This window comes from Bos mutus, chromosome 9 (genome assembly GCF_027580195.1).
Source record: "Bos mutus isolate GX-2022 chromosome 9, NWIPB_WYAK_1.1, whole genome shotgun sequence".
NCBI classification, from domain to species: Eukaryota; Metazoa; Chordata; class Mammalia; order Artiodactyla; family Bovidae; genus Bos; species Bos mutus.
The window spans coordinates 22983661-22996608 of NC_091625.1; the positions used below are offsets into that span (position 1 = coordinate 22983661).

A 12948-nucleotide genomic window follows, 5' to 3' on the forward strand; every position below is an offset into this window, starting at 1 on the left:
TGCTTAGGAGAAAATATGTAACACAAAGTTATTATCCACAATTTATAGAGCTCCTAGCAATGACTGAGGAGCCTGGTAGGATGCAGTCCATGGAGTCGCTAAGAGTTGGACACGACTGAGTGACTTCACTTTCACTTTTCACTTTCATGCATTGGAGAAGGAAATGGCAATCTACTCCAGTGTTCTTGCCTGGGGAATCCCAGGGACCGGGAAGCCTAGTGGGCTGCTGTCTATGGGGTCGCACAGAGTTGGACACGACTGAAGCGACTTAGCAGCAGCAGCAATCAGCAAGTGGGAAAAACAGACCAAGAGAGATATAGGTGAGGAATAAGAAAATAATTAAACAGAAGAAATAAGTAATAAATATATTAAAACGTCACTCTAACTAGTAAGGAAATACAAAATTTTTGTGCCACTCCTTTTCACTTATCAGATTGGCAAATACAAAAAGACTGACAACATCGAGCTCAGAAGAAGGGTTTGGAGCAGGTCTTCCCACACACTGCTTGTGGGAGACTGCTTCTGGATTTGGATTCAGTTGATTAGTTGAGGATTTACTCTCAGGAGAAAGGGTGGGAGGGAAAGAGAAGGCAGGGGAAGGAGTTGGCTAGTGATGTGGACTCAACCTAATCTCACAGGGAGCCCTGGAACCTGAATCCCACCCACAGAATCAGTCCCATTTTGAGACAGGAGATGGCAGGTTTTGTAGCCCAGGGTCAAGTCACAGGCAGTAGGCTGAGCAGGACAGGGGTGGGGGTGAGAGAGGACAAGAAACTCCCCAGGCCAGGCTTCATCTGTCCAGATGGGACAAGTCTCTGAACTAGGGCAGCTGTGAGCCATGAGCAGGCAACTCTCATCCCTGGGAAACGGGGGACCAGCCAAGGAGAGGGGACCTGGGTGGGGTACCAAGAATGTCTGTAGAGGGTAAAGGAGGTTTGTAAAAGATAAATTAGTCCAACTCTTTGGAGGCAATAATTATCAGAGTTTAAAATACACAAGTTCCAAGAGTGATGAGAAAAATCTGTTTCTAACGGACTAAAATACACATGCAAAGATGATTTTCCCTGAAGCACTGTCTTTACCAGCCATACAGTGGAATTCTAATCATTAATAAGAGTCCATATTTACACTAACAAGAAACAGGACTCATGATACATGGTTGAGTCAAGTACACATGTTGAAGAATGATGCTAATCACAGCATTGTGTTATTTTTACAAATACTTGTGGGTGTATTACATATAAACAGGGTGAAAATGGACTGTTAATGATTACCTCTGGATGGTATGACACAGCAGGGCAGAAGAGGGGACAAAATGGAAGGAAGGAGCCCTTCTTTTATGTTCTCCATGTTGTCAGAATGTATTTCGAGAATGTATTACTTTTGTAAGAAAGAAAAAAATTTTAACTTAAATATACACTAGTAGTAAGTTTAAAAAAATTCCTATTCCTGATTTTCAACTTGAAAAGATGAAAAGAAAATTGAGGGAATTCCCTGGCAGTCCAGTGCTTAGGACTCTCTGCTTCCACTGCAGGGGCACGATCCCTGGTTGGAGGACTAAGATCCTGCAAGACTCGAGGTGGGGCCAAAGGAAAAAAAATGGTGGAAAAAAGAAAATTAAAGCTGATTTCAGACTATGACTTAGTGTCACCCTTACTTAGAAAATATTTTAACCTTGAATAAAAATTATCTGGAATTAGAGAAGCATGAAGTCCCTGTGATGGATCGTCAGTCACAAAGCAGTATTAAGTAACAACTTCAATTCCCTCCCTCCTTTTAGCTACCATGCTCCCGTATTAGCGTGTGGTCCTTGAAGGCATTTTTGTTCTATCCTGAGCATCTAGGACAATGTCTTTCAAATAAGAAGTGCTCAATATATGTTTACTGGTTGAATAAAACTGATGTGGAGGCAGACAAGAGACTTGGGCCTGCAGTCTTGGATTTTTACATAATGTCCTGAACTCTTTTCTGCAGTTTAGTATTAGACGCCTGTGGTTTATGTAGGGGATGATTCTGCTAGCTGTGGAGCCTCTTCTCCAAAACTTGCCACTACTTCTCAAACATCAAAGTGTTGAAATCAGGATCTTGAAGACATCTCTGCACTTCCATATTCACTGCAGCACTGTTTACAATAGCTAAGATGCAGAAGCAATGTAAATGCCCACCAACGATGTATGGATTAAGAAAATGCGCTATACACACCCAGTGGAATAGTAGCGTTTAAAAAGAAGGAAATCTTGTAATATGTGACAATACAGATGAACCCTGAGGACATTATGATAAATAAAATAAGACACAGCAGGATAATACTGCATGATTCCATTTACATGAAGAATTTACAACAGTCTAACTCTGATGGTGCAAGGGATTGGGGACAGGAGGAGAAGGGGACAACAGAGGATGAGATGGCTGGATGGCATCACTGACTCGATGGACGTGAGTTTGAGTGAACTCCGGGAGTTGGTGATGGACAGGGAGGCCTGGCGTGCTGCGATTCATGGGGTCCAAAAAGAGTCGGACACGACTGAGTGACTGAACTGAACTGACTGGACTCATAGAGGTGGAGAGTAGAATGGTGGTTGCCAGGTGCTGGAGGGAGGGAGAAACAGGGAGTGGCTAATCAAAGCGTATAAGGTTATAGCTGGGAAAGATGAGTAAGTTCCAGAGACTTGCTGTACAACATTGTGCCTATAATTAACAACGCTGGAATATAACATATAAAATAATATTTTTATAGTACAAAAATCTGTAAAGAGGGTAGATTACGTTAGGTGTTCTTACCACACACACACACACACACAAAATGATAAAAGCAGGATCAATAGAACATATTTTAAGCATAAGAGTATCAAATAAAGAGGTAAAAAGTGAAAAAGAGAATTGTGTTACACTGACAAAGCCATTAAAAACTGAAAGCAGAAAAACTTTATTTTGTGGCACGAGCTTCTCCAGAACAGGAATTAGGTTTTATTTCTCTGTGAATTCCTAGTACCTAGCACATTACTGTTGTTGTTTAGTCGCTAAGTCACGTCCAGCTCTTTTTGCGAACCCATGACTACAGCCCACCAGGCTCCTCTGTGCATGGGATTTCTACACAGTAGCAGGTAAATCATTTGTTATTCAATTAAAGGCGCTTCATTTGTGAATTAAGCTGACATTAAAATTTTAAAAATTTTGATCACTTATTTTCTAGACCTGAGAATTAAGAATAACAAAACCCAAAGAACTTCTGAGCCCCTGAACTAGTAGGCTACAAAAAACTGGGCAAAAATCACTTCTTACCAGAATGTACACTTTGTCATCATGACCTTGAATAGTGAATCTAAAAGTGCTTCTAGCAGAGGAGAGTTCCACCACACACTGGGCGAGAACGCTCTGTACAAACTGAGACCTGTTTGGACAGAAACCAATTTTCATAATGAGCCTCTCATAATAACTAACAAGAAGAGCCCCAAATACCCACAGGGTACCGAAGAAGCAGAGGTGGCTGCATGCCAGATTTTTCTGTATGCTGCCCATTCCCTCACAATCTGCGCTCATTTTAATCTATTTTTAACGTATTTGGTATTTGTACCCGTCTTTGTGAGATCTTAGTTCCCCAAACAGGGATCAAACCCATGTTCCCTGAAGTAGAAGCATGGAGTCCTAATCACTGAACCGCCAGAGAAGTTCTTGAGCCAGTCTTTCTATACCCTATTCTTCAATCATTAATACATTTTCCACCCCAACCTATCTACGTGAAAAGTAAGAAGTATTACTTGCTCAGTTGTGTCCGACTCTTTGTGACCCCATGGACTGTAGCCTGCCAGGGTTCCCTGTCCATGGGATTCTCCAGGCAAGAATACTGGAGTGGGTAGCCATTCCCTTCTCCAGGGGATCTTCCTGACCCAGGGATTGAACCCAGGTCTCCTGCATTGCAGGCAGATTCTTTACCATCTGAGTCACCAGGGAAGCCTAACCTAAGTATTTCCTCCATGAAATTAAAAAAATACACTGTTAGATTAGTCAATATTCCATTTAAGCTGTGGTAAATTAAACAGTGAATAACTAGGTTATAAAAGAAGATGAGAAATTTCCTTCCAAACATTAGACAGTATTATCTCCAATGTTTTCTATTTGCTTCCCCTCAAAGTGTCAGATCTGAGATGCATAATCAAAGTATTTATAAGAAGACGCAGTTCAAGGTTATAGTCAGAGGGCCATAATTTTTAGACATCAATAAATGAACTGAAAGACACGCTATAGTTAACTTTCATTTGCAAAACTAAAAAGATTCAAAGAAAAGAAATACTAATGAATTTAGTGGATACGCAATATTCTTTTTAAAAACACAGAAGTCATTTGAAAACTAACCCACATTGCAAGTAAGTTAAACTAAAACCAGAAATAATTACTCAAAAACCTATGGATGATTATAAGACCTTGGCTATCTAGCACATAGAAAGGGCACAAAAAAATTTCAGAACTAGATTTATAAGAGCACACTTGTTTATATCATTATGTAAACAAACCATAAATAAATCTTCAAATCTTTCATATCTGTGCTTTCATTGTACTACCTAAAAGCCCTTCCAAAGGCTTTCATTTTTCCTTTCCAAGCAAACAAAAATAAAAATGAATTCCTAAATAATCAATTGTTCCCATCTTTCTTTACATGTGAAATTACAGAACAAACAATTTGCTATTTGTACCTTGGTATGATGGGAAAATTTCTTTCAGATGGCAGAATAATTATCTCCGTCATATAAAACTTAGTGGTTTCTAGAAACAAAAAATAAGAATGTTAAAAAGCTCCACAATTAGTATTTCTATTGTGGGCATGTTGGTCTCAAATTATGACATTTCAAAATAAATATCTGATATACTGGTACAATGAATATTCAGTAAAACTTTTCTAAAAGCGACTTAGCTTCAGAAGACAAAGATTGATGAAACTATAAAATGACAGCCCTGAGACTTCAGATAGCTCAGTGTTGTTTCAGAAGAGCATGCCCTAGATGAGTCTGGTGCAGCAAGACTCTGTTCACAAATATGCATTGTTATAAAAACTAGGCACATCACAACCATAGTCCACTCATCTAAAACTCAGTCTTTTGGTTTCCTCATTTCTGTAGAGTAGCCACAGTCCTAGGAGTCACTGAAAAAACCTCTTTAATCATAGTATTCTAAAGCCCAAGCACAGAAGCTGTGAACCTTACATTAATATATACCCAGAATCTCAATGAGTGTATTAATATCCAATTTTTACCAAATCTGGTTATCAGATTACTTCATTTACAGAAAAATTTAAACTAAATGTTTAACAGAAATGAACATAAACATAACCATTTTTGATTTTTTTAAAAAATCCATGAAAAATGTTCACTCACTAGTAATGAAATGGAAATTAAAATGAAATATTTTTAGTATCAAATAGAAAAATGTTTTTTAAAAATAAATTGTAGCAGCAATGATGATATGGAGAAACAGTTACACTTATTCTCCTCCTGCTGTCAGGATTGCAAATAACAGATTTTTGGAAAGCCACTTGGTGAAGGCATTAAAAATATATATACATTTTGGCTGAGAATTGGTTGAGAAAATCAAAGTGAAAAAAAAATATGCATACATTTTTAACACCATAATTAAATGCCTTATCTCAAAGAAATACTCACAGATATCTGTAAACGTTTATCTATTAAGGTGCTTACAATAATATTAATAGAAAATACTACAAAATTAAATTTCTAAAAATTGAGGATGGTTGAATTAAATAAACATCTATATATTTCAGCAAGAGAATTTTATAGTCATTAAAAGTGGTGTGCCAACAAATTTTTAATTGTTTTAATAAGATGAAAAATTGTTCCTTGTAGATCTTCTGTAAACGTTTACAACTGCTCAATGCAACACACAGAAAAAGGCAAAAAAAAACAGGATTATTTTTTTTGAATCATTATGATGACTTTATATATTTCCCCTTGAAGTTCAATTTTTCACTTTACTATTTAAAATCATGCTATTAGATGCAGAATTGAACTTTTTAACATTCTAAAGTGATCCTTTTGTCCCAGTTGTTGTCGAAACTATAGTTTAATTCCACAATTTTAATCCCACAAGGTAGTACTAATTTACAAAATTAACATTCACTTAGTGTCACCAACATATTGGCCACTTTCTTGACCAATCCTTCAAGAACTTAGACCCTCTTTCTGGAGTCATTTCTTTTGCTTAATATACTGGTAAAATTTCTTTTCATAAGAAACCAAATCACTAGAATTGAATTATCCTAGTTTTTGCTTGACAGAGAATATATTTATCCTTGTCTTGATTCTTTCGTATTTGGACATTTTCTCCTGATATAAAATCCTAGGTTAACAGTTTTTAACCTTTGTGCACACTATCATTCTCCTGTCTTCAGATCTCTATTTCTGCTGTCCCTTTGAAGGTAATGTCTTTTTCCTTTGTTACTTTAGAATTTTTCGTTTTCCATTTTTTTTAATTTTCCCTCAGTATCACTGTGACGTATCTAGCTATATACTTCTATGTATTTCTCTCATTTGGGCCTCATACACTTAGAATTCACTGGACTTCAAACTACAAATTGTAGTTCTTCGTCACTTTTGCAAAATCCTCAGCAATTCTCTCTGTAAATACTATGCTCTAGTCTATTTCTTTCTTCTAGAAGCACGATCAAACATGCATTAGATCTCCTCTGCGTTTTATGTCTCTTACCCTTTCTCCTGTATTTTTTACCTTCTTGTCTCTCTGTGCTGAATTACAGATTTTTCTTCTCATCTATCTTCTGTTCACTAATTCTTGCTCCATGCTGTGCTTAATCTGCTGTTAAGCTACCCACTGAGTTTTAAATTTCAATTATATTTTTAAGAAATTCTGTTGCAGATCTTCTCCAAATATGCTTACTGTTTTAGTTGCCTTTACCCTTTGATTATTTCAAACCTGTCTTTTATGCTGTTAAATACAGTAAGCATAGGAGAAGGCAATGGCACCCCACTCCAGTACTGTTGCCCAGAAAATCCCATGGATGGAGGAGCCTGGTAGGCTGCAGTCCATGGGGTCGCTAAGAGTCGGACACGACTGAGCGACTTCACTTTCACTTTCCACTTTCATGCATTGGAGAAAGAAATGGCAACCCACTCCAGTGTTCTTGCCTGGAGAATCCCAGGGACAGAGAAGCCTGGTAGGCTGCAGTCCATGGGGTCACACAGAGTCGGACACGACTGAAGCAACTTGGCAGCAGCAACAGTAAGCACGGTCATTTTACAGTTTATATCTGATAATTCTAGTAACAGGTGTCTGTTTCTATTGTTTGCTGTTTTTGTTATTTCTCACTGATAGAAGTCTAGTTTACTTATGTGACTATTTATGTTTGGTTGTATGGTACACACCGTACTTGAGAAATTCTTTGTGGGAATAATATAAGTTTTCACAATGAGGTATTTTCCTCCAGAGATGACTTGCAATTGATTTTCCCAGGCCCGTGGCATTATGTCTAGTTCTAAGCAGACTAACCACGTTCAAGATCTGAAATTCCTACAGCCTCAAAGGATTGATATTTGTCTGTAATTTCACAGGCTTGTATTCACTTGTGATTTGCCTTCACTGTGCCATGTAGTCATTCAGGGTCTCATATTTTTGTGCAGTCACCTGTTAGATTCTCACTTTGTGTAGTCTTCGATATCAAAATTCTAATTTTAGAGCACTAGCAAATGCAAGGAAAAGATGGTTTTTAATTTTATGCTAACCTCTGTTGAGTGTGCTTTTGTGGTAATCTACATATTTTCCATTTATCTTGCTCTTCATTCCTTCCTGTGGATTCCAATTAGCATCTGCTTATCTTTCACTTAGCCTGAAGAACTGTCCTTAGTATTGTCTGCTAGTAATGCATTATTTCCACCTATTTATTAAAAAAGTCCTTGTTTTGCCTTCAGTTTTGAGGTAGTGCTTTACTGGATATAGAATTATTAATTGAGAGGTGTTACTGTTTTCTCCCCCAATATTTTGAATTTCAAGATTCTCTCTTCATCTCTTGCTTTTATCAGTTTGACTACAATATGCCTGGGTGAAATGTTCTTTGTGTTTATCCTACTTGAGATTCACTGCAGTTGTTGGATCCAAAAGTTAAAATATTTCACCAAATTTCACAACATTTCACCCATTTTTTTCCCTGATGTTTTTTCTCCTCACCTTCTAAAGCTCCACTTACACATTTACTAAAACACTTAACATCGTTCCACAAGTCTGATATTCTCTTCATTTTGAGACTTTTTTCCTGCCTGTTCTTTGGATTGATTAATTTCTATTCACCTATCTTCCCTGGTAGCTCAGATAGTAAAGAGTCTGCCTGCAGTGCAGGAGACCTGGGTTCGATCCCTGGGTCGGGAAGATCCGCTGGAGAAAGGAATGGCAACCCACTCCAGTATTCTTGCCTGGAGAATTCCATGGACAGAGGAGCCTGGCAGGCTACAGTTCATGGGTTTGCAGAGTTGGACACAGCTAAGTGACTAACACTTTCATTATCTTCAATAATTTTTGTTTGTTTCTATCATCTCAAATACGAGGTTTTAGTTAATCCAGTGAATTTTTCTTTAGTTACTGTACTTTTCAGCTCTGTAATTACCAACTGGGTGTTTCTCTGAAGTTTCTAATTTGTTGAGATTTGCTATTAATTTGTCTTTTTAATTCTTTGCCATATTTATAATTAGTTATTTTGACATCTTTGCCTGCTAATTTAATATTTGTACTTCTTCAGCATCCGTTGAGTCCTGCTTTTTCCTTGAGTATGAACCACTCCTGTCTCTTTCTTTGCATGGCTAATAATTTCTAGAAGGAAATAGGATATTATTGTAATCAGTCAGTCAGTTCAGTCACTCAGTTGTGTCCGACTCTTTGCGACCCCATGAATTGCAGCACGCCAGGCCTCCCTGTCCATCACCAGCTCCTGGAGTTCACCCAAATTCATGTCCATCGAACTGTAGTAATTCTGGATTTTCTTTTATCCTTTGAAGGGTTGTTGGTTTATAGGTCAATTAATAAGCTTGGACTAAAAAACCACAAAATATGCCTTGCCACAGTATGTAGTCACCGTGTCCATGCTCAGTTGTCTTTTGCTTAGCTTGACTCCCTATAGAGTATTTGCTATCTCTACATAGTTTGGCTATCAGCAAATCTAGGGCAAGGTTCTTCTCAAATACTTCAAACCACTAAGGCTTCCACCTTCTGCTACCCAAATTGTATATGGACTAAGGAATGAACCAAAGGCACAATAAATGTTCAGGTCTCTCTAAGCTTTCAGTTCCTAATGGACTCCTTGGCATCTATTGTATGTATGTAGAGTTTAGCAATCAGTCAGAGCTATGCTAGCTCAGCCCTTCCAAGACATTCTTGCTTTCAAAATATCCCCTCTTAAATTTCTACTTTCTCCTTTGCCTACCCTGAACCAAATCTTTAACCACCTATAAATAATAAAGCTGTGTTTTTTCTCCTTCCCAAATTCAGGGGCTAGGGAAAATATGGCAATGACCTCAAGCAAAAAAGCCACAAATTTGCCATTTTAGCCCAAAGCAGTAGCAGTTTTTGATAACGGAACATTTCTCAAATCATTGCTTCATTTTGGTTATTTTCTAATAGCTGTTCTTCTGAACTTGTACAGTTCTGTACTTGATTCCTTCAGAGGGGAACTATGCATTCTCTTTATGCCACCATTTTTGAAACTATGGGTGTGCTCAGTCGCTCAGTCACGTCCAACTCTTTGGGACCCCATGGACTGTAGTCTGCCAGGCTCCTCCATCAGTGGAATTTTCCAGGCAAGAATATTGGAGCAGGTTATCATTTCTTACTCCAGGGGACCTTCCTGACCCAGGGATCAAACTCGAGTCTCTTGCGTCTCCTGCATTGACAGGCAGGTTCTTTACCACTGTGCCACCTGGGGAGCTCCACTGGGGATCCACTAATTTACTTTTAGAGTAGATGTGGGTAACGTTCTCTTACATTACCCCCTGACACACGCTCACATACAATGACCTCCTAATATACTTAGGTATCACATCATAAAGGTTTTTGGTTAAATTGCTATTCAGTGTTCACATGATTGTAACCATAATCATACCCTGGGATTGCTCCTTTTTTGTTCAATCTTCTGTTTCCCACAGTGCATAACTGCTTGCTTTTTCATGTGTTTTGTTTTCCAAACACGTTTAGCTAATTTTGCCCATATGACAAAATGGCTTATCTCCAGATTATTTGTTATATGTGGTCAAACAATTCAATGACTATCAGTTTCGGTGTATAACTGAAAAAAATCTTTCTTTTACAATCTTCTCTGTGCTTGCTTCAATCCAGACTGTTATTCTCTGGGCCTGCTGTACACCCCTCCCAGTGGGATTCCTTAACTCATTCTCCTGTGTTGAATAATCTGCTCCCCAAATCCCACATTTTTTCTTTTGAGGTTCAGTTCCTACTTTTGCTGATGCATAACCCTATGGTAGATTCCCTAAGGAAAATATAACTTTGAGGTCCATGTTTTGAGGCCCTATAGCTCCAAAAATGTATTTATAATCTTCACGCTTGACTATCTGCTGAATTTTGGGTTGAAAATCTTTTTCCTTCTAAATTATGAGGGCATTTTTCATCATCTTCTAGCTTTCAATGCTGCTGTTAAGAAGTTCAATGCCATTCTAATTCCTAATCCTTTGTACATTACCTGCTTTTTGCTCTCTAGAAGCTTCGTCCTTGGTGTTCAGAGATTACTCTGTGATGTGGCTTTAAGCAGCTTCCTCATCATCCTTCATTAATTGTTTAAGACAGTTAATGTATACTTTCAGTTTTCAGCTGGGGCCCATAAGTCCTCGTTCTAGGAAATATCTTTTTAGTGTGTTTTTAGTATTTTTGTTCTTGATGGATTTTTGTTATTTTTTATATATATATAATATTTTTTATATATATATATATATAATATATTATAAATATATTATTTATATTTTATTTGTTATGATGGATTTCCCACACCTTGTTGTTTCTATTCTCTTTCTAGAATTTTCAGCTAGGTGCTGGATGTCCTAAAAGGCTCATTTCATTCACTCATTCAACAAATATTTACTGGGTACCCACTAGATGTCAAATATTGTTCTAAGGGCTAAACTCATTGTGATAAATGAGATAGACAATATTCCTATCCTTAGGAAACTTACATGATCTTTTTTCTTTTTAATTTCCTTTCCAATTTTCAATCTCTGTCTTTTGATCCTGATTTCTGAAATAATTCCTTAATTTTATCTTCTTTTGCTTAGTTTTTTTTTAAAGCTATTACATCTTTAATGTGACATTCTCTGAATTGTAGAGGCAGTATTATTTCATTTCTCCAAGGACATTTATTATGGTTTTTTAAGAGATTTTTTTTTTTCTGTTTTATACATAATTTGTTTCTTTTCAATGCCCCTGCCCTGTGCACTTGATTATTTATTTGCTTTGGACTGTCTTTAACATTTATTGATTCTCAGCAATCTGTTCATATTTAAATGTAAAGTAATAAAATGCTAAGAGAAAGCTCTTGGGTGGTTATAAGGCCTGTTGACAGTAGGATGGCTGAATATAAGCTCATTTTTGTTGTTGTTGCTGAATGATCCCTAAGAATCGGTGTCTGCAGACCTTTTCTCTGGTTAGTCCACTTCCATTATTCCAAGAAAGGCTGCTCCAATCTCCTACCGTTAATGTACAAGCAAGTTGCAAAGAGAGAGAGAGTCTCAGGAATCTAACGGCTCCTATACAAACTTTGAATTAAAACTTCCTGCTTTCAGCCCCTTGTCCGTGATAACTGCTATCTCTCAATTCTGTCCATTTCTGGGATTCCACAGCTGAGTTCTGGCTCCCTCGTGCAGACACCATGGCTGCAGCCTCCTCCACACAGCCAAGTGTGTTCCCACCCCGCTCTCAGCTTTACAGCTTCCAAAGACGTCTGCTTATACCTCCGGTTCACATCACTGTTGTCTCCTCTCCACTTCTCTTTTGCCTCCATGGATGTCCTTTTTTTTTTTTTTTTTTAATTCCTTAACTGACTTTTTAACTGGGCTTCAGGGAGGAGAGAAAAGCATGAAAAAAGTCAATTCACCTTATTTAGCTGGAAGCCTTAAGATTTTCTAAACTGTTGCTAAGGGACTTGCTTTCATTCTCCAAAAATGACATTGAGGGTGGCACGCTATACTGCTACTCATGATTCCTTTTCTGTTCACTCTGAGCAAGTGACTACTTATGAGATTCTGATGATCTTAAAAAACAAACAAAAAATGCCACCATCTGCTTTCCCTTGAGGATAGCAGTTTCACTTAAATCACATCTTCTAATTAATTATATTAAAAACAATTATTCTTCACCCATGAAGCTAACATGTGCTGGAGCTCTCTAGACATTTTTAAACCACATCTATAAAGAGTGATGAATTTTAATTATCAGGATTTTCATTATTAAACTTTATAGTGGCATAACACAGATTTTACACAAAATATAATTAACACTACTGGGAAAAAGAACAAGGAACAGAGTATACAACTCAGAATGTGTTTTCTTCCATTTCAACAACTTCTGTGTACCCCCCTACCCCCTCCCCATTCCCAAGCCTCAAAACACAGCCCTAAGGCAGACAACAACCAAGAAAAGCATCTCCTCCATTATCCCTGGTAACCAATTCCTCTGACTGAGGAGCTGTATTTTAAAAAAAAGCTTCCACCTTCTTTGAGAAACAAACTTTACACTACTTTTTATCTAAAAGAAGATATACAATATTGAAACGACCCAAATTCTGAATACTTAAGACTCATTACGATGTACTTATCAAGGTCAAAATACACAAACTTCTTGGCATATTGGATGATATATTAGTTGATTTCTATTTTTAAAAGCATCAATTCTCAATTCTATAACATGTATTAGTCATCTCTTTCATATATATGTCCC

The 12948-nt window shown here is 37.4% G+C and overlaps 1 protein-coding gene across 7 annotated transcripts in view; it reads right to left on the reverse strand.

Annotated features, from left to right (window-relative positions):
- UBE3D (ubiquitin protein ligase E3D) overlaps positions 1–12948 on the reverse strand; it is a 166695-nt gene that overhangs the window by 121073 nt on the left and 32674 nt on the right. For all 7 annotated transcript variants that reach the window (XM_070376256.1, XM_070376257.1, XM_070376260.1 and 4 more), the window contains exons 6-7: positions 4692–4761; positions 3283–3391 (exon numbers count right to left, since the gene is read on the reverse strand). In XM_070376256.1, coding sequence (XP_070232357.1) covers positions 3283–3391; positions 4692–4761 — 179 coding nt within the window. The remainder of the gene's footprint in view (positions 1–3282; positions 3392–4691; positions 4762–12948) is intronic.